The sequence below is a fragment of the Peromyscus leucopus genome, chromosome 6, assembly GCF_004664715.2.
Source record: "Peromyscus leucopus breed LL Stock chromosome 6, UCI_PerLeu_2.1, whole genome shotgun sequence".
Lineage (NCBI taxonomy): Eukaryota > Metazoa > Chordata > Mammalia > Rodentia > Cricetidae > Peromyscus > Peromyscus leucopus.
In genome coordinates this window covers 129,290,578-129,313,247 of record NC_051068.1, presented here as the reverse complement: position 1 = coordinate 129,313,247, position 22,670 = coordinate 129,290,578, and the positions used below count along the sequence as shown (strand labels likewise).

The 22,670-nt window shown below is 37.5% G+C and overlaps 1 protein-coding gene across 2 annotated transcripts in view; it reads right to left on the bottom strand.

The window, feature by feature from the left end:
* The window catches only part of Ankrd13c (ankyrin repeat domain 13C), a 52,153-nt gene that overhangs the window by 12,104 nt on the left and 17,379 nt on the right, over window positions 1-22,670 (bottom strand). For both annotated transcript variants that reach the window (XM_028890401.2, XM_037207252.1), the window contains exons 4-9: window positions 19,066-19,151; window positions 17,464-17,509; window positions 14,596-14,662; window positions 9,481-9,625; window positions 4,277-4,408; window positions 582-743 (exon numbers count right to left, since the gene is read on the bottom strand). In XM_028890401.2, the coding sequence (XP_028746234.1) occupies window positions 582-743; window positions 4,277-4,408; window positions 9,481-9,625; window positions 14,596-14,662; window positions 17,464-17,509; window positions 19,066-19,151 (638 nt within the window). The remainder of the gene's footprint in view (window positions 1-581; window positions 744-4,276; window positions 4,409-9,480; window positions 9,626-14,595; window positions 14,663-17,463; window positions 17,510-19,065; window positions 19,152-22,670) is intronic.

Genomic DNA, 22,670 nt, shown 5'->3' with positions numbered 1-22,670 from the left:
TTGCTGGTCTTTCAGAGGACCCAAGTTTGGATCCCAGGACCCCTATCACACAGATCACAACCACATGTAACTCTAGTCCCAGAAGATCTGACACACACTTCTGGCCTCTCTGGGCACTTGGCCTCACATGATGTGTACACATACATACACAGTAACATTTTAAAAAAAGAGCAATATCCAGTTCATTTTAGAAATCGGGTGGTAGAACAATCCCCATTTTTTCATTTATCTTCTCACTTCCTACTTTCCTTTTCCCGATCCTTCCTGACCCCACACTCACTGCACACAGTGTTTCAATAATAAGCAGAGACTCAATCCATAGTTCCCTGACTGCACAGGCTAGAGATGACCTATGAAGCGCGTGAACCTTCAGCTAGGTCTTAAAGGCAGCAGGTGGCACGATACGGAATAAAAATGAATACCAGGTTTCATGTTTACAAAATGACTTTAATCTACTGACTAATGAAACCTCAAAGACCTAGTACAGACTCAAAAAATACCAAAGGTCTCCACCCACTCCTTATTCTTAATAAACAAAGACAATGAAGATTTACAGGTTGGCAGAGTTAATAGAAGCGCACCTCAAAGTTCTGCTCCGTCAGGCTCCCACCTTTGCTCAGGCTCTCCATGATGGCCTTATTCCGCAGAATGTCCTCCTCACTGAGGTGTTCTCTTCTTTTCCTTGATTCTAGAACAAGTCCATTCACCAGATAAAAGTCTGCCAAAAAGTTTCCTACTCTTTCCTAAAACAAAATCAAATATTCCAAAATGACAGTTTAAAAGAAGGTTGATCTCAGATTTTTAAAAAGCGTTGAGATCATAAAGTTCTCCATAAACATGCACCATGTAGGTGAAAATATTCTGTTAATATGTGAAATGATCAAATATTTTTAGAAGGTAGATACACTATCATTCATTTCTAAACTACAAAGGGAAATTTAAAGTACAAAAGATGTATGCTAATTAACCTGCAAATTAGGCATCTAAACAGAAGCTCGATTGGTATTCTTTTACTACCTATTCCCAAGTAGCACAAAACAATCTAAGAACCTTATTAAACAGTCAAATTTGAGTAACAAGGAGGGGTCAGGGGTAACACTGTTCCCATTTTATAGATAGAAAAGCAGAATTAAAATCCACAGTCCAAGCCACACTGGACCCTCTGATCTCTGACAAGATAAAACTTCAAGTTATTGCTACTCACTGCTTTTAAAAAAGAAAGAAAGAAAGAAAGAAAGAAAGAAAGAAAGAGAGAGAGAGAGAGAGAGAAAGAAAGAAAGAAAGAAAGAAAGAAAGAAAGAAAGAGAGAGAGAGAGAAAGAAAGAAAGAAAGAGAAAGAAAGAGAGAAAGAAAGAAAGAGAGAAAGAAAGAAAGAGAGAAAGAAAGAAAGAAAGAAAGAAAGAGAGAAAGAAAGAAAGAAAGAAAGAAAAGAAAGAAAGAAAGAGAGAAAGAGAGAAAGAAAGAAAGAGAGAAAGAAAGAAAGAAAGAAAGAAAGAAAGAGAGAAAGAAAGAAAGAGAGAAAGAAAGAAAGAAAGAAAGAAAGAAGAAAGAAAGAGAGAAAGAGAGAAAGAGAGAAAGAGAGAGAGAGAGAGAGAGAGAAGAAAGAAAGAAAGAAAGAAAGAAAGAAAGAAAGAAAGAAAGAAAGAAAGAAAGAAAAGAAAGAAAGAAAGAAAAAGAAAGAAAGAAAACAAGTAGCCTTGCTCACTAATACATGTAAATATTTAAATTATAGATGCAGGCACAGAAACTCAAGTGACCAAAAAGGCAGCAAGAAGAAAGCGGGCAGTTCTTTCCAGTGAAGTCTCAATTATCATCTGACGCTGACCCGCACCTCCAACTTTCACACAGATCCTTATAAAACTATCTTCTTATTATGAACTTACTTGACTCAGCTTCCCATTTCCACCTGTGTCCAGGTTGACTACTCTACCTTGCTGTGCCCTAGCATTTCAAAACTATGTGTACAGCACATTTCCAGTGCTTTTGTACCTCCTTAACGGTCACCAGGAAGCCAAACATTTTGCACCCGTTTCTACCTACAAAATGGGAACCATGGCATACTGACTCCCTCCTTACCTGTCAAAGATTTAAGAAGGTCACCTAGCCGCTGTTCAAGAGCTTTTGGCTGCTTAGTGGTAACACTAGGAGGACAGCAGTTTCAATTTTTATCTTCTCTTGAAGTGATCCGTCTAATGCTGTCCAGAAGAACAGAGCACAGACAAGTAAGACTTCAAAGCAACAAATGCACTGCAATACTGGACCCGCAGCCTGGAGTCCTAAGTGCCAACTGTTGCCAAATAGGCTTTGAGGGTTCAGGGGTAGACCTTATGTGTGTCTGTGAAGTAATTAAGAGGTCTTGAGACCATAAACAAGCAGCATTTATCAAATATAAACTATCCTATCAATAAAAATCTCAAGTGTGTGCTGCTCATGACCCAGCCACTGCTGTATCATGCTATATCATTCTTGCTGCCTGTACTGTACACTGCAAAGGCATGTGGAAGATGAATGAATTCAGTAACAATGGAGAAAATGGCAGAAGTGTGTGCCAACACTAAGGCTGCAGAAAAAAGCTGTAGCACACTTACTATGTAACACGCAAGCTGCTAACAGAAATAAGCAGCACTTATGTGAGGAATAGAGGCTCCCCCCGCCACACTCATGAAACAGCCAGTTCCAAAGCCTTAGACACCATTGCATTAAAGCATATCAGTACAAAACACTACACCTTATTTACAGATACATATTTATGTGTGAAAAATGCTAAAAGGGACTGCAGGAGTTCCAGGATTATAGACAGTGGTCACTGGAGTCTTCTGGCTTCATATGTAAGGCTGTATGGTATATAATTTTGTGATCGTCAACATGCTGCTGTGGTGGCAAATCTTAATACAATTAACACTGAATTAATAGGCTTTGGAAAAACAGATTTCCCTCTGTAAACTGTGTGGGTTTCATTCAATCCCCTGAGCCTTAACAGAAAACACTAAGGATTCTAGAAGAAAAAGCAATTCTTCTTCAAAACTGCAATACAAAAATCCTGATATTCTAGCCACAGATTTCTGACTCCAAATGGTACCAACTCTCCCCTCAACAGCCTGCTATAACAGTTCAAAACTGCAAACTCCCATAAGCATGCAAGCCAATCCCTTAAAGCAAGAAAGCCAACCCCCATGCCCACCTCTCCTTTTTCTTCCATTTTCTCTCATATCTTACCTAATTCATCCCCAACACCCTTCATTGCTATCTCCTGTAACTGAGTTACAGTTTTAAGTGAATACAAGGTTTGTTTTTCCAACATAAAAACACTTACTTATGGTTCAATAAAATGTAATTGAAAAAAATTAAATCTTCGCCCCTTACCTGATGTGGTTCTTATTGTTAAATTTAGTTATTTATTTTATTAATTTATAAGTAATTATGCATTTATTAAAATGTTTCATTATCCATTTCATTCAAAATTATATGACTCAGGCCAATTTCAAACCTGAATACCACAGGCTCAACATTCTATATAGGCCATCCCAGGTGAAACAGTCCTAGCATAATTTTAGTTAGTCTTATGTTGCCTCTTACTGACAGATATGATGGGAATTATAGAAACTTCCACTGAGATTTATATTTACCAGTTTTTTTGTAAAGATGTAGGCTTAATATGAGCAGATATAAGACACAGGAGCTCCATTTTTTAATAAAAGGGGGACCTGCAGGGCCCTGCCCCCCCCCCTTTGGGTAACTATTGCCTTGCTTGTGGACCTTGACCTTGATATCCTCCCAATGCTAATTCCCTGCCAGGTTCCACCCTCCTGAATGCTTAAGGGAAGTTCCTTGTCAGTGTATCTTGAATAATGGGCGTTAACAGCTTAGATGCAAGATTGTAAAACATCAGTAGCGAACTTCTGCCCTCCGGGGTGTATTCAAACAAACAAATAAATAAGACACAGGAGCTTTAAAGTAGGAGGAAAAGACCCAGCGAAATAAATTCAAGTGTGCATCACTCCACAGACCTCTTCCACACAAAGCACTAGAAAAAGAATGGAACCGTGTGCAAATTCCTCCTTATGAGGAAGGCAGACAACAAGAGTTCAAATGAAGTACACTTTCTCTCTGGGATTTCCCAAAACATACACGCAACTATGTAACTACAAATTCTAACTACCTATGTGAATTCAAGAAAGAGGAAAGATCAGCTAAAGAACAATTCCTGTATTTCCATCATTATTTTGGTAGAACACCAATTTTTTAAGTTAAAAAAAAAGTCTATATTTTTACATACTGTTTTATCTTCCCGAAAAAGCCATCCAGTTTGGGCACGTGTGAAAGAAATCGATTTGGTTGATAAAGTTGCAGAATAAATATCACTGCTCATTAAAATATCAACTTCTTCTTCTGTTTCCATCTCTGACTCCTAGGTTGGGGGAAAAGTTAATGTAAGAATCTGGGTTTCCTTCAAAGATGTAGCAAATTTCAAAAGACAAAAATAGTTTCTAAATAATGTGAAGTGTTACTTAATCTAAAAGTAGATGTTTACATTTCATATCTCCTCTAGTAACTCAGAATTATGTCTAATTACAAATCTTTAAAAGCATAGCACATGAAATACAGCACTTTCACACTTACATAAATAAATGTAATAAACTCATTGTTATTCATTATGGAGCTATATGGTCTGTAGAACAAGTTATTTTTAAACTTCTTTAAGAATTAAGTAGAAAGACCTGGGCCAAAATCCTACACAAAGGTTTTATTTACTTTAAATGCAGATAAGTTAGCCTTTAGTTACTGGTAATATAAGAAAAAAAAAATCCATCACTGTTATCTGAGTCTTTCTTTTTCAATAATTTCTAAGAAGAACATGGGAGCTCACTGTGGTGAAGGGCAACTTTTATCCCAGCACTTGGGAGGCAGAGGCAGGAAGATTTGGCCATCCTGGTCTCCATAGTGAGTACCCAGCCAGTCAGAGTTAACATAGTGAGGCCCTATCTAAAAACATTAAGTAAATAATTAGAACAACAAAGGAGAAGGGTAGGGTTTTCCCAATACATTTTATTAGAAAAGGAAGCCATGAATATGATTCCCAAAACGGTACCAACAGCCTTGCTTAAGCTTTGTCCTTTTTTTTCTTTTAAAGTATTTTCCTATACATTTGTACATGCATAATGTGTGTGTGGATGATGGAGGGACACATGTATGTCATGATGCACACATGGACGTCGACGGACAACTTTATTGGGTTTATTCTCTTTTTATCTTCACATGGGTTCCAGGGATTGACTTCAGGTCACCAGACTCACATAGCTAATCTATGTGCTTGCTTCTAGGACAGAGAAACACATGATGGGGAGATGGGGAGCTAGGGAACAAGCAAGCAGATAACAGGCTCATATTAAGTAGAGGCTAGGGAATGAAGGCTGTCCAAAGATTTGCAATGGCTACAAACAGATGGCTATTTCCTATTCTTCATACCTCACTGTCAATTGGGTATCACTGTACCTGTGTCACTGAGTCTATAGCAATCAGCACCAACAGCCTGGAACTATATCAATACCATCTTCACCGCCCTTACAAACAAAGGGTGCAAAATCCTGACATTATTGCTATTGTATAATGAATGAAAATGGATTCCTGGGTAACACAAATACTGGACAGTTTTCTATAGAAATATTTTGGTTGCAATAGGTTGAAAAGAAAATGTAAATATTCCATTTCAAGTTTTTCAAGTCATCTTGGGTACTGAACACTGTAAATCCTTCTTTTGTGTGTGTGTATGTTCAGACAAGCTTCAGGAACAGAAACCTATCTATAAATCAAGGACCCATCACAGACAGAGATCTGCTGTTAATTATATTCTCTCAACAAGCATTTAGTGAGCAATCATTGTTTATGTTTGCATATTACAACAAACAACTGTTATCCTCTCTTAGTATCTCCAAGAGTTTGATTCTGGGACTCCTCAGAGATAACAAAATGTGAGATGCTCCAGTCTCTGCCACAAAATGGCATGATGTCTACATATAGTCTACATGCATCCTCTAATGACATTAACGCTATTACTTCAGATAGCATAAACACACTAGTCTGCAAATAGGAGTGCCTACTGTATTCCTGTTCTAAGGACTGTTGCTCAAAATCTAATTTCCCTGCATCATATATGTAATTTCCCTGCATCTTATATATTATATAAATTTATATAAAATATATAAAATTTTATATAAAATTATATATAATTTCCCTGCATCATATATAATGTATATTTATGTAAAATTTATATAAATATATAAAATTTGTGAATTTATATAAAATTATATATAATTTCCCTGTATTATATATATACTGCTATCATATATATACACACCGCTAAGCATCACCACTCAAATACTTATGAGTCCCTGCACCTTCATCAGAGGACAGACGGACGAACGGACGGACGTGCACACACACGCGCGCGTGCGCGCGCACACACACACACACACACACACACACACACACACACACACACACACAAAATTATAAGCAGTACTGCTCTGGTGACCATAACATATCAGCTAACACTTGCTCATATTGGGCTCATTTCTGGCCTCTCTTTTAGTACTGTGTGTGTGTGTGCCGAACTGACTACAGGTGCCACTTACACAAAGAGGTCAAATTATCTAATAAAGACTCTATAACACATACCAACAGCCTGCAGCTGGCAAGCCAAATTCAGTTGTGGGCTTTCAACACTGAGTTTCACTGAACATGGCTGTGCTCAGACTGTGCATGGCTTACAATCTAGTAAGTGTAATGTTCTGTCAAGATAATGAGTATATCTAAAAAGTCTCAATATGTCCCAGACTTAAGAGTCTGCCAATCTATGGTGTAAATGCTGTGTTAGGTACCAGATGACAAAACTAAAATAACCTCATTGCCTTCAGAGAGATTAGCCAAACAGAGAGGTAGATGAAGAGGTTGGGAATGGGGGTGGAACACATAAACAAAGATTTTATTTATTTATTTATTTATTTATCTATCTATCTATCTATTTATTTAACTTAAGAAATATACAGCTCCTATCTACCTACCTACCTATCTATCTATCTATCTATCTATCTATTTATCTATTTATTTAACTTAAGAAATATACAACTCTGGCAGGCCTCAAACTTGCTAAGTAGCTAGGAATGGCCTTTAACTCCTATCTTCCTGCCTCAAACTAGCAAATACTGGGATTACATGTGTTCTTTATCATACTGTTTTATGTGATCAAACCCAAGGTCTTATGCTGGTGGCCAAATACTTCTACCTACCAAGCTACACTCCAGCACCTGATTTGAGATCTGGTAACAGCATAAGTATAGGAGTACTGGCTACTCTTGCAGAGGATCCAAGTTCAATTCCCAGCACCCACATGGCAGTTCACAGCCATCTGTAACTCTAGTTCCAGGGGATCCAACACACTCATCTAGACTCTAAAAGAACCAGAGACACACATGGGTACCCAAACATATATGCAGGCAAAACAGCCATACATATAAAATAATAAAATAACTTTTTAAATTAAAACAAAAAAAGAACATAAGTACAATGGTCACTTGGCATGGAAAAATTAACACTAAGTAGGTGACCTTGGATATAAAGGATGCAAAAAGGGCCTTCAAGGTTCAAGAAATAGAAACATCACAAACAAAAAAGGAAGCCTCAAGTAATTCGACACATGTAGATACCTGTAAGTTAACTATGAGGTTATCTAAACAGCAAGCCAAAAGAAACAGTGGGAAGTGAGTGAAGTAAGATTACATGAAAGGAGCCAAAGCAGCTGCAATTTCACCCTTCCAGTGATGTAGAACTTTTAAAACGCCTGAGTAAAAAGGGCCCAGGACTTTATTTTCAAAGCTCAATGTGGAACAAATTAAAAGAAGACAAAAAGGGAGCCAGGAAGATCACACGTAAGGCTTTCATAATACTTCCAAGGACAGATATTGAAAATCTAAATTCTAGAAACAACAGGATGAACATGAATGCTGACATAATGACATTAAAAAAAGAAACGAGCAGGCACGTGCTCCAGTCAGAAATCATGGAGTGTGAGAAAAGATGTCAAAAATAACTTCTGGGTTTCTAAGATAATGATACCATTCACCCAAAGAGAGAAAGCAGTTTTGAGGAAAACAATGAATTGGGTGGTTGTTTTTAGACAACATATATCTTAATTTATCTCTCTTATTTACGAGACATCCCTAGTATCATCATCACCCCTCAAATGAGTAACTGTAAAATCTTCTCATATAATTTCATTGCCTCCAAGTTCTAATTCATTTCAGATACTGGGTAATATTGGAGCTATCACCTGTAAGCTTCAGTTTCCTAATCTATGAAAAAGATACTAATTTGCATAGGTTACATGCAGCATAAAAAGCTGTAAAGCACTTAAGATTATAACCCCAATATTAAGGGTCAGTAGACTATAGCGACTATTACTACACACTGTCACCCACAGCACCTGGCAGCTCCTAGCAGCTATGGCATGTGGAATGGGGAAGGGGAGGAAGGCAACTCAGTGGGTGGGTAATGGGGAGGAAAATGTATAAAACAGTTTCACCAAAATCTGGTCAAATCAATACCTTATTTAAACATCTGTGACCCTTTGTTGCTAACTGCAGCTGATTGTGAGGTAACTTTTCCGGCTTTAAGTCCTTTACACTTTCTCATTCACTGTAGTCAGACCTTTTTCCCAAATGGCCTGTTCCTAACTTGACTCACCTGACTCATCTCCCTTTCTTCTTCCTTTTCTCCTGTAAATCTGCATTTCTTGGTATGAATTAGGAAACTATTTCATTAGTGCACACATAACATTAACTATGAAGGTCCAACCCAAGATAGTGAATGAAGAAGCAGCAATGTGATGCGGGAATGACCAAAAAAAAAAAAAAAAAAAGTACACATGAAAGAACAAATTTTAAAATCATCACAGGACACTTAGGAGGCTGAGATAAGAGAAGCACTTGAGCTCAGGAGTCTTCCCCACCTCAAAGAAACAAACACAGAAACTACCTGGAGGGATCTAGTAACATGTGGTTGCTGAGAGACCTTGTTTGCAGCAGGAAAAGGGAACAAATGAGGTAATTTAAAATACAGCAGTAGACAAGGTAGTCAAAGGGAGAAGAGGCAGAGGTAAAGGGAGACGGAGGTGGAAACTGAGGCTTGTGTTCAGGCACTGTGCAGAAGTCAGTGACAGTAGCAGCTCAAGTGGCCAGACAACACAGACTCAACATGAGAGCCAAGTGAGAACTAGAAGCCAAGGCCACAGGCACAGGGATCAGTTGAATTCTCAGGTTGAAAACAGAGGACTAGGAGAAGGAAGAGTACAAGAAAGAAAGAAAACCTTTGAGAATTAACCACATCAATTACACTTTATACTTTAAATAAAGCAATTTACAGAGGTTTTGCTAAATAGATACACAATGTTAACGCTTTAGGGAAATATTAATAATACATGCTCACCTCATGGTGTATTCGCTGATAAACTTTTTGTTCATTGTCTAATACTACAAAAGACTCAGAGGGTGCAGCATCCCCATTGAAGATGAAGCTTAGATCCCCTCGTTGGCACTTCATATCAGTAAAGTCTATAAGAGTTGTGTCAAGCCTATAAAAGATGGGTAGGTAAAAATTGACAGAATTTGATAAAACTTTATTAATAATTATATAAGCTTTGTGCCTCCTAAACTCAAACTAAGATGTTAATATCATAGCCCAACTTAGAATTTATAGATAAAAGCTAAATTTAAAATGTTATTTAAAATATTATTTGAATACATACTCTATTATCTGTATTTCCCTTTTCTGGGCACTTAGTTAACCAAGCAAGAAAAAGGTCCCCATGGCGGTACTATCCTCCAGGAAGAAGATGGGGCCCCAAAACAACAATTCCACATGGACAATAATAATATCACTAAGCTGACAAACAACATCTACAGATCAGCCTTGAACTACAAGGATAAAGATAACTTTGCCCATACCCAGCGGGAAGCAATTTTAAGAATACGACGCCCACATTCCCAAAGAGGTGGTGTGGGGTGGGTGGTTTTTTGGTTCTTTTAATGGGTTTTGGGTCTGGGATAATTTTCATTGTTTAGGGGGGTTGGTTACAAGTTGTTGTCAAGGATTAGGAAAAAGGCTAAGCAAAGGAGATTAGATTTAAGAAGAAAGAAAGAAAAGAAAGAAAGAGAGAGAGAGAGAGAGAGAGAGAGAGAGAGAGAGAGAGAAAGAGAGAAGAGAGAGAGAGAAAGAAAGAGAGAAAGAAAGAAGGAAAGAAAGAAAGAAAGAAAGAAAGAAGAAAGAAAGAAAGAAAGAAAGAAAGAAAGAAAGAAAGAAAGAAAGAAAGAAAGAAAGAAAGAAGGAAAGAAGGAAGGAAGGAAGGAAGGAAAGAAAGAGAGAGAGAGAGAGAGAGAGAGAGAGAGAAAGAAAGAAAAGAAAAAAGACAATTACTAGTTTTAAATACTTTACATTATTACCAACTATTAGGATATAAAGAAATGAAAATTAGTAGTTAGACATTACAATAGAAATTGTAGTCATATTAGATATGTTTTAAAAATTGAGCAGATATATTTTAGACAGGTCATCTTCAAACCCTTCAGAGATCTACAGAATATGGCATTTAAAATGTTTTAATAACTTAGAAATTTTTCTTGTTTGAGACATGTCGGCTCCTGGCAGTACCAATCTACTTCAGAGAAAATATGGGCATTGAAGAAACTGCATATGGAGTTAACTTTCATTGTGGCAAAAGTTAGCCACTGGACAACAAAGTATCCTCAAATCAACAGGACAAAATGGACAGACAGAACACGAAACAAAGGACTACTGATTCCTGCCAAAACAAGTGTGGTTATGGCTTTATCAAAAGGCATCTTCTGAGCCAGGACAACATGGCACCATCCCTGAAGTGGCCTTCACAATTCGGAAAAGGTACAGTGCCCTTTTCTTCGAAGGCAGCTGAACAGGCAGTGGGCCGATGGCTTCTGTTGTGCAATGGAACAGCAGCTGAAACAGTTATTCTTGAAGAGTAACTAAGCTCACACCTCTCAATAGTAGACTGGCATTTAATATAGGGATGTGGAGAAGAAGGGGATGCTGAGATGAAGTCATATATACACAGCCAAGAAGAATGGACAACTGAATTCAAAAACAGTCAACAATTTCCAGAATTTAAAATCCTGAATCAGGACATGACATTAATGGAATTCAGGTGTTTCTGGTACATGGACTGCTCTCACCCAATGTGAGGTTGAACTGTTGACCTTGTGTACATCCTACTTCACAATGAGTCTGTCAGATACGCTAAGCCTATAGGCTGAAGATGATGCCCCAACACTGCGGAGAAACCTCAGTTGACTGTCCAGGCAGCTGGCTGTTTCTGTCAACTCACAAATTTTTTGGAAGTTGCTTGCGTGCACTTCCTGTTTTTATTTTTGTTAGCTTATATTATTTCCTTCTCGGGTCTCTGAGGGAGTTGAAGATTAGTTAGTTATAGTTGAAGATTAATTAGGATAGAAAGTGAATTAGATACATTTTGGACTTACCAAAATAGGATAGATAAGGGAATTATTTTCTCTGATTTGTCAAATACAAATGGACTAGACATCGTTTAGGTATTTGTTACTTGTATATATTGTATATAGTTATTGTACTTTTTTTTTTTTTTTTTTGGTTTTTTCGAGACAGGGTTTCTCTGTGTAGCTTTGCGCCTTTCCTGGAGCTCACTTGGTAGCCCAGGCTGGCCTCGAACTCACAGAGATCCGCCTGCCTCTGCCTCCCGAGTGCTGGGATTAAAGGCGTGCGCCACCAACGCCCGGCTAGTTATTGTACTTTTGTATATAGTTTTTATTTTGTTAGTTATAACCTTTTGCCTTTTTTTTTATTAAAATAGAAAAGGGGAAATATGGTGGTATTTTATTTGTACTGAAATGTGATTTTAATTGTATGTTAATAAATAAAGTTGACCTGGGGTCAGAGCAATTAGAGCCATAGCAAGAGCATGGTGGTTAGAAGAGCTAGGTAGAGAGCCAGGCGGTGGTGGCGCACGCCTTTAATCCCAGCACTCGGGAGGCAGAGCCAGGCGGATCTCTGTGAGTTCAAGGCCAGACTGGGCTACTAAGTGAGTTCCAGGAAAGGTGCAAAGCTACACAGAGAAACCCTGTCTCGAAAAACCAAAAAAAAAAAAAAAAAGAAGAGCTAGGTAGATTTCTGTGTGTTCAGGGATACAGCCAGCATTGGAAACATACGCCTTTAAGACCCGGAGGGCGGTACTTACAGGCAGTGACGAGGCAGTTATGTGTTTGGGTTTAGAACCAATGAGAAGGCAGAAGAGAAAGATTATTTAAAGACAGACACAGGAAGTAGCTCTCTTTCGGGAAGCTAGGAGCACTGCAGGAGGTAAGATTTTAGCTCTGAGCTCTGACCTCTCGGCTTTCTCTTTTACATTGGTTCTGTGTTTCTTATTTTAATAAGACGGTTGGTTACATCTACACTATCCCCCCACCTGTACCAGTTTCCTCATTCCCTGTGTTGCACCTCCATAGGGAAGGCAGAAAGGAAAAAGAGACCTCTTCAAGATCATATCACTAGCTCAGCATACTACTCTAGGTAGGCACAACAGTATGAGGGCCACTCTTGAGCAAAGAACACCATTCTGATTTATAATTGTATCTTACACCTAATCACCTATGTAAACCTCAGTCTGCCTTTTAGACTTACCAATCATGTCTACCTACTGCAAAACTTCAGGGCCTTTCTTTCTGTTGAGTTTCCTAGATTCAGCCAACCACTGTCTTTTTAAACAATATTCCCACAGCCTGAAAGCCTTGTGGATTGTAAGGACCAGTTTCAGTTATCAACCTGACATAATCTAGAATCACCTGGGAAGAACTGTCTAAATCAGGTTGGCCTGTAGGAATGTCAATTGGGAACTGCCTTTATTGCTTTAATGGATGTGAGAAGACACATCCTGAAAGTGGGTGACACCATTCTCTGGTATTAGGCCCTCAACTGTCTTAAAGAACATAGCTGAATTCTAAGCACAAAAGCACATATTTCTCTCTGCCCTTGACTACAGATGTGCTATGGCTGGCTGTTTCAGCCTCCTGCCATTGGGACTGTTGTGCTTCCTCTGAAGTGATGCTTAAAAGGACTGTCTTAAAACATTAAAAATAAAATTTATCAAATGCTAATTTCTTTTTTAAATAAAATCTTATAATCTAGTGAAAAACCTTTGACACCCTCCCACCCCTCCATCTAGCCTCTGCACTATTCTTTGTCATTTCTTTTTTAGCCTGAGACTTCCCTGAATTGCTTGCTCTCATCCTTCACCTTCTGCCACAATCCTCCTGTCAGACTCTGGTCGGTGTCCCCACGTGAGCCTCTTCACAGTTCACTTTACTTTACAGTTTGGTAATGTGCATCCCACCACTACCATTTTTGTCCCCCTCCCCCCAGTGTTGGAGATCAAATTCAGGACTTCACATACACAGGGAAAATGTTCAGCCCTCACATCATTTACTGTAAAAAGTCACACATAAATGTGAAATAATTTTTAAAATAGTTGTTTCAGAATAAACAAGAATCAAATACAACTAAAACATAAAATAATCATTTAAAAATTATTCAATTTCTCTGAGCTTTCTCACCTACAAATGAAAAGTGTATATAAAAACAAATCCCTCAAAACATTTTTAATTGTAATACCAAAATTAATAATCTGGAGATATATAGAGATAGATATACAAGGCTATCTACATACATACTTAATACATATATCTATAACCATGTACAGATATGCAAATTCAAATATTTATTAGTATTAATTTGTAAATATACATATAAAAAATTTTTGCTACATTTGTAAGCTAAAAATATAAGCAATGACAAAAGTAAAATTTTAGAATTAGTAAAATACATTTACTTCTCATAGACTTAATTATCAATCACTGTTATAAAAGGAAAAGAACAGAGGAAAATTAAAATCATCCTTAACAGCTGAGCGGTGGTGGCACGCACCTTTAATCCCAACCTTCAAGAGGCAGAGACAGTTGGACCTCTAAATTTGAGGCCAGCCTGATGTACAGAGCTAGTTTTGGGACAGCCAGGGCTACACAAAGAAACCCTGTCTCGAAAAACCAAAAAAAAAAAAAAAAATCATCCTTAACATGTCTGAAAGGGAAAGAAGACTGAAGAAGACACAAGCAGACAATAGGTGGGTACATGGACAGCAGGGACAGAAAAATAGGGAAATGAAGGGTGTGGAACATACAGAGAAAAAGGCAAGATGTGGGATAGGTCCTCCTTAGGTGTCCTTATTCCTAAACAAATCCAAGACTGGGGGAACACTACAGCATGGCCTTCACTGATGAGTCTGCTTGGATGACAAGCTCATCTCAACTTCAGGAGGATTTTGATGATTTTAGTTCCTTATCTGCAATAGGTCTTACATGAGTAAAGTATCTAAATGTGTTACAGTATTTTAAGTTACTAAACACAAGTAAACTATGACTATCAGAAAAGTTTCCTGCAGAATTTAACTTTCTTTTACTCAGTACACAAAGGGTATCACCTCACCTGATGTTGATACCTTGCTTGTATATTTTACAGGCATCAGAAGGCAGAATTCGGGAAAGCAAAGGCACTGTAATTTTAGAAGCAAACAGTTAAAAAGTAAAGTCCAAGGCATTTGCAAATATTTAAAAAAAAAACAGCACATTAAACATTTTACTAATTCACCAAATGTTAATGATTGCCTTTAAGATAGTACCTCCTGTGGTGATAATGTGTTCCCCAATATATCGTGTACCCTAATAAATGTATCTGGGGTCAGAGAACAGAACAGCTACTAGATAAACATAGAGGCCAGAAAAGGGTGGCACACACGCCTTTAATCCTATCCAGATGGATCTCTGTGAGTTCAAAGCCACACTGGAAACAGCCAGGGATGGTGACTCACGCCTTTAATCCCAGGAAGTGATGGCAGGAAGCAGAAAGGTATATAAGGCGTGAAAACCAGGAACTAGAGCTGGTTAAGCTTTTAGGCTTTTGAACAACAAACAGTTCAGCTAAAATTCATTCTGGATGAGGACTCAGAGACTTCCAGTCTGAGGAAACAGGATCGTCTGAGGAACTGGCAAGTTGAGGAAGCTGTGGCTTATTCTGTTTCTCTGATCATTCAGCATTCACCCCAATACCTGGCTCTGGGTTTGTTTTTATTAATAAGAACTTTTAAGATTCGTGCTACAACCTCCCCCTCAGAAACTGCTCAACTGTAGTGTCAACGTACTTTACTAGGCATGCCCTTAACTCCATCCACTTCCAAGAATAGCAGAACTAATTCCATTCACTTCAGGCTGTTGTGTGATACTATGGATGACAAAAAACTACCCTGAGGTCACTAAATGTTCCTTAATAGTAAATAGGCGATCCTGGGTCTTATCTAATAGATCCCTTAAATATCATTTGGAAAAATAGCAGAAAAGTAACATATTAAGAGACATCTTTGAAATGAGGCTGCTGAACTTAAGTTTGAATCCCAAATGTGTACTCTTATTACTTAGGCTTACTGTGCCTCAGTTTCAAAGTCACAGAGAAACCACACCATTTACCCGCCAGCATCTATCCTCCTAGGTGTGCACACATGTAGAGGTCAAAGGTTGATGGTGTCTTGTTCTGTTGAGCTCCACTTATGTTTTTGAGACAGGGTTTCTCACTGAACAAGGAGCTCATCAATTTGGCTAGAATGGCAAGTCTCTGGACCCTCCTGCCTCTACCTCTCTGCATGGCATTACATTCATGCACCATTGCATCCAGCATTTTACATGGGTGCAGGATCAGAACTCAGGTCCTAACCCTTGAATAGCAAGCATTTTACCAGCTGAGCATCTCCCCAGCCCCTAAGTTGTACTGAGTGGTAGCTGAGGTGAGTGTGCACACCCAACGCATTCTGAAGGTGTAACTTGCATTAAAGGATATCAATGTCAGAATGTAATTCTTCAAATTATCTTTATCAATCTTCCACGGCCTCAAAACTGTAAAATGTCTATTATTTTTCTACTACTGCTAAATAGTTTAGTAAGATCTAGAATGACCTATTTATAGACAGTATATAACAAAATGTATTATATATTATAGAATATGAATATAGCATAAAAAGAAAACATAAATATCATTTAACTTCTAAACTACATACAATTATATAAAATGGAATATACTTCATAGTTTTGTCACTATACGGTTCCAATAATCATTTTAGGGACCATTAATCATTGAAAAAACTCAGATGCTGGTAAAAAATGTTTATTATATTAAAATTTATTAAATCTTTAATAAAAATAAAATTAAGCCAGGCGGTGGTGGCATATGTCTTTAATCCAAGCACTTGGAAAGCAGAGACAAACAGAACTCTACGAGTTCAAGGCCAGCCTACTCTACAAAGCAAGTTCCAGGGCAACCAGGGATATTATACAGAGAAACTCTGTCTTGAAAACAAAAAAATAAATACAGGATAAACAAAATTTAGTCTTTCAGTTAGCTTTTAAAAATGTATAGGTTATAAATAGGAAACTCTGTTTTTGGACATTTTCTCTGAACAGATTCATGTTTGATAAGAGGAGAAAAGCTTCCATTGCTATGATAATTTAATAAATAGGTGCAAAATAACAAGATCAAGATTAAAATCTTTCATAAATAGCAACCTCTATGTTAAGACAGTGGCTAGAAAGTACTTAAGGGGTAAAATGACTTAAAGATGATAAACTACAAAGAATTTTAAGCAAATTCTCAAAAATTTAAGAACTATACTTCAAACTTACTTAAATTTGGAGTATTCTAATAATCTAATAATTTTACATTTTTTGAGGTTCTTTACATTAACTTGTAATTTTTTTTAAGATTTTATTTTTTATTTTATGTACACCATGTACATGCAGTATCCAGAGACCAGAAGAGGGCAGTGGACCCCCTGAACTAGAGTTACAGGCAGTTTGAGCTGCCTGCTGTGGGTGCTGGGAACTGAACCTGGGTCCTCTGGAAGAGCAGCCAAGGCTCCTAAGCACTGACCCAGTACTGTTTTTTAAAAAGGGTCACGCTGTAGTACTGTAACTCAGTGTAGCCTGACTTAGCATGGCTTTAAACCTGTGGTTACACTTCTGCCTCAGCCTTCCCAGTACTGGGATTGTAGGTGTGAGATGTACAACTAAATTGCTATAGTTTTCAAGCTTGTTTTTGTTACACAAATTATTTTAAGGTAATTTTTCATCTTAAAGACTAGAATTTTGAGAGCTGCTTCTCTAGCTGGAAATGGAATTATTATTAATGGGTTTTACAATGATTATGCTGAACACAATGAACATAAATTTTCTCTAAATAAGTATCAAATGTATCATTCTAACATTTCTAAAATTTCATCATATTTTATAACAAAATATAGCACACTCTTACCCCAGCTTTGAAAATCCCAGTGAAGTTCTAGGTAAAAGTCACCTAGCTGAGAAATAAAGTACGAAAAATTATTAAATTTGCTTTAGTTTAGTTACAAGCTCTGATACTTACCATTTTGCCCCACCACCACCACCACCAAAAAATACCTGACATCATTTAAGATCTAAAGACTAGAGGAGAAATAAGAAATTGGTTTTATATTTCTTATGTTTAGAGTATGAAAAGAACAAAACTAGCCAGGCAGTGGTGGCACATGCCTTTAATCCCAGTACTCTGGAGGCAGAGGCAGGAGGATCTCTGTGAGTTCAAGACCAGCCTAGTCCAGAGTGAGTTCCAGGACAGCCAGGTCTACACAGTAAAACTGTGTATGGAAAAATCAAAACAAACAACAAAAAACAAAAAAAGAAAGAATAAAACTGTCAAAACATCTTCTTAGAACAGCCTCAGGAAGATGTGGCTACCAACCATGATACCATGATACACCTCCTCTGCTGTGGGATAGTCTTTCTGTATGCTGTGAATATGTGTTGCTACCACTGATTAAGAAAGAAGCTGCTTTGGCCTATGGCAAGATAGGTTATAGCTAGGTAGGAAATTCAAGCAGAGACACAGGGAGAAGAAAGACGGAGTCAGGACAGACGCCATCCAGCCACCCAAGGAACAAGATCCCATCAGACTATTAACACCATGGACATATGACAAAATATAGATGAATAGCAGGGTGGCGGTGGTGTATGCCTTTAATTCCAAGCACTCGAGAGGCAGAGCCAGATGGGTCTTTGTGAGTTCAAGGCCAGCCTGGTCTACAGAGTGAGATCCAGGACAGGCACTAAAACTATACAGAGAAACCTTGTCTCAAATAGCCAAAAAACCAAAAATAAAAAAAAATAAAATAAAAAAGATTAAAATATATATACATACATATATAACACACATATATATATAAACATATAACATATATATATATATATATATACACAAAAAAAATGTATGTATGTAGATGAATAGAAATGGGTTAATTTAAGATCAGTGAGCTAGTTAGTAATAAGCCTGGGCCATAGACCAAACAGCTTATAATTAATATTAAACCTCTGACTGGTTATTTGGGTACTGTCATGTGGTAAAGATTAATCCAGCTACACACCTCTTCTAGAGCACATGTCTAGTTATTAAATATAGTAATATCTTCCCAGTTCAATGAAAATATGTTTTTAATGTTTCTACCAATAACACACCGACATTTTATAACCCCAGAATTTTATTTCAATTACTTAATTTAAAAATGACTTTCACCATGTATTGATCCTTAACTGGTGAGAATTTAACCGCAATTTAAAAGATTGCTTAAATGGTTGGAGAAAGACTCAGGGGTTAAGAACATCTGCATCTGCTGCTCCTGCAAAGCACAAAGTTCAGTCCTCAGCACCCATCCATGTTGGGCAGCTCACAACTGCCTGTAACTCCAGTTCCAATCCCCTTTTGCCTCCTTGGGCACTCTATCTATCTACACACACTCTACACACATGCATGCACACACACACTTAAATGCTTTCTAAACATATAATTACTGTTAGTAAAGAATCAGCAAAGAAGCCAGCTTACCTCTTTCAGGGCTTTTAATAACCGAGGTCGTTTTTCTCCAACACTCTCCCTGGATTGCTGCTTGAGTTTCCTTAGAAGAGCTGTGACTGAGGTTTAAAGAAAACAACTGATTAGTATTTTTTCTCTATTTTTTCCATAACTGTTAATTTTCTACAGTGAATGTCACTGCTTTTTAAATTTTTTAAAATTTGCTTTATATTATTGGGAGTGTGTATGGATATATAATGTATGAGTACATTGTGTGTAATGTGTGTATGGATGCAAAATGTGTATGCAAAAGTCATAGGCAACTCTATGGACTCAGTTCTCTCCTTTCACCTTTATGTGGGTTCTGTGTGTTGAATTCAGGTTATCAAGCTTCAATTATTAGGTGGCAAGTGCCTTTACACACTAAGACATCCTGCTAGCCCTTGTCTCTTTGCTTTCTTCTCTTTTAAAAAAGAAATAAAAGTTGTGAAATTTTGAAAATTCAGGTTAGTAATAAATCAAAGTCCCCAATATTAAGACTTGTTATAAGATTTTCTTATTTATGTATATATGAGTGTGTATGTGTGTGTGTGTGTCTGTGTGTGCCATGTGGGTGCACAGAAAAGGCCAGAAGACTGTTGGATCCCCTAGAACTGGAGTAACAGGCATCTGTGAGCCATCCCCTCCCCTATATGAGGGGTAGGTCCTTTAAAAGAGCAGCAAGAGCTCTTAACTGCTGAGAGATCTCTCCAGCCCCCTAATACAAAACTTTTAAGAAAAACATGACTATTGGGAAAAGAAATCCTAATATAGTAGTCTCAATTTATCTTTGCAATTTGTAATCATCTATTAATGAATTAACTGAATAAATCTTTAGAAGAGATAAAAATCTGAAAACAACATACATATGACAAGATCTCACAAAGCTTGTATAAGGAAGAATACTGGATAATTAATTAAAAAATGTGCTAAATAAACAACTGGATCGCTCTGAAAATGTGCCACAAGAAAATCCTCCTCTCTTAAAAATAAAAATAAAAAAATAAAGCCTAAATGAAGAAGACTGCCAGGTCTAGGTATACAGCAAATCAGCAGACTCTGGTGTGCCCAAAAAACTAGACAGTGCCCAACAGAATACTAAAAACTACCATAAAGTCAGTTCTTCCATGACATAAACCTGCAAAAACTATCAACAAGCCCTGGAGACCAAAACAACAAGCCACAGCTGCTCACATCAGGAAAAGCTGGGAACTCTGGGAAAGAGGTTAAGATGAATTAAAGTCATATCCATTTTCCCCCAGACCATCACTGCTGACCAGGCAAACACTTTAAGTTAGAAAATCAATATAACCTTGAAATCTTAAAGTGAAATTAAATAATCCCTAATAATGCTAACAGTAGTTTAGCATTATTTGATTTCTTTTCCTGTTCCTTTTTTTATTTTTTGGAGACCTGGTCTCCTGTAGCCTGGGCTGTCCTAGAACTCACTATGTAAAAGAGGACGGCCTTAACTTCTGATCCTCAGGCCTCCACTTCCCCAGTGCTCAAAAGTGGTGATATATTGTGTACCTAAATAAACTCTGCCTGAAGGTCAGAGAACGGAACAAGTCACTAGATTAAACATAGAGGCTAGGCAATGGTGGCACACACCTTTAATTCTAGCACTCAGGAGGCAGAGAGATCTGTCTGGATCTCTGTGAGTTCAAGGCCACCCTGGACTACATGAGATTGTCTAGGAGAGAAAACAGCCAGGCACTGGTGGCACACACCTTTAATCCCAGTACTGTAAAGCACACATGCCTTTAATCCCATGGAAGTGATGGTTGGACAGAGAAAGGTATATAAGGTATGAGGAGACAGGAACTAAAGGCTTTTCAGCAGAAACATCCCTTTCAACTAGAGGCTCTTTCAGCTGGAACTCTTTCAGGCCGAGGAGTTGGTGAGGTAAGAGGTGGTGGCTGTGGATTATTCCTTGGTCTCTGATCTTTCAGCATTTACCTTAATATCTGGCCACAGGTTTTTTATTATTATTTGAGTGTAACTCAAATGCCCAGTTTTATGCAGTGCTGGGAATCAAACTCGGGGCTTCATGAATGTTATATCTTCCTATCAATTGAGCTACATTCCTAGCATGGACTGCTTATTCTACAGCACAAAACATTAGCAAAATTAGCAAAAATTAAATTAAAAAGACAAGTAGATCACAAAACTTCTGCTAATAATTTATAATAAATTTTTTGATTTATCCAAAAAAATGCAATTGTCTATGCCATAGAAAAATTCAAGGCAATGCATCCAAATAAAGTTCTTTGTTTTGTTTTTTAATTTTTATTCATTTTATATACCAACCACAGATCCCCCTCTCACTCCTCCTCCCGCTCTCCCCCACCCCACCCTTTTTTTTTTTTTTTTGGTTTTTCATGACAGAGTTTCTCTGAGTAACCCACCTCTTCCTTCAAAGTGCTGGGATTAAAGGTGTGCACCACCACTGCCCGGCCTAAATAAAGACTTAAAAGCCATCTCCTTAAACAACATCACAAATACAACTTCACGTTGACATTTCTAAACAAATACCATTGTTCAATTACCTCTCCTTTAACAGTTAAATATTTGGGTTTTCACTTCATTTTGCTGTCTAGGTTATTCATAAGGCAGGGTCTAAGAAGCAGCCCAGGCTAGCCTGAAACTCATAAATTCCTGGAGTACCTCTACTTTCCAAGTGCTGGGATTATTAGGAGTTAAATATTTATTTTATGTGATAGGTTGTAGTGAAATATAAAACTGAATACAGAGCTGTCCTGAAATGTAAGAAATATTTCCTGGCTTTCCTCATAGATGATAAACTCAAAACGACTTTTACTGTGAATAAAAGATCCTTGGAAGTCCCAAAGTCCTCACTAGTTTCCCTTAACTCTAGTACCTGGTTAGAAAAATCAAAAAAAAGGCCTTCAGACAAGCTACTACTCCATTCTCAGTCTCTTAAATATGCATATTTTACCTTTTCCCTGAAATAATTCCATGATGAGGCCCATTTCTTGATCTCATAGGGATTTCCACAAAGGACAACTGTCAATGTATAACAAGAAAGCACACATGCCAATAGCTGTGTACCATAGACTTAACATCACACATTACATTTTATAGTCAAATATAGCCTCATCATTCAAAGTTGTCCAAGAAATTCAGGCAATTCACATGTGTAATATGTGGATTACACACAGAAATGAATCCTAAGAAACTATCCAGAAAAATCCAAAACTTAGCACAGAAGACTGAGTCCACATAGCAACCTCAAAGAACTCAATGCTAGAAAATTCTTCAATAAATATAATTTTTTACAAAGCTGTTTTTAGTTGATTTTCCCACCTGAACTATGAAATAATAATAGTACCAGTCATCCAGATTAAATCCAGATAATTGCTTCCAGCCATCCAGATTAAAGCCTGTAAATTCATATTTGCAAAAATGAGATCTATATATCAGGCATGATGTTGTTGTTTAACAGTTTCTTTAGAGATTAAAACATTCTATCCTGTAAGAAATTCCTTAAGAAGGAAGGTAAACAATTCAGAATAGCTTCAAGAAGTCCCTGAAATTAACCAAATTCACTGTCAGAGTAAATAATAAAAGCTGTAAGT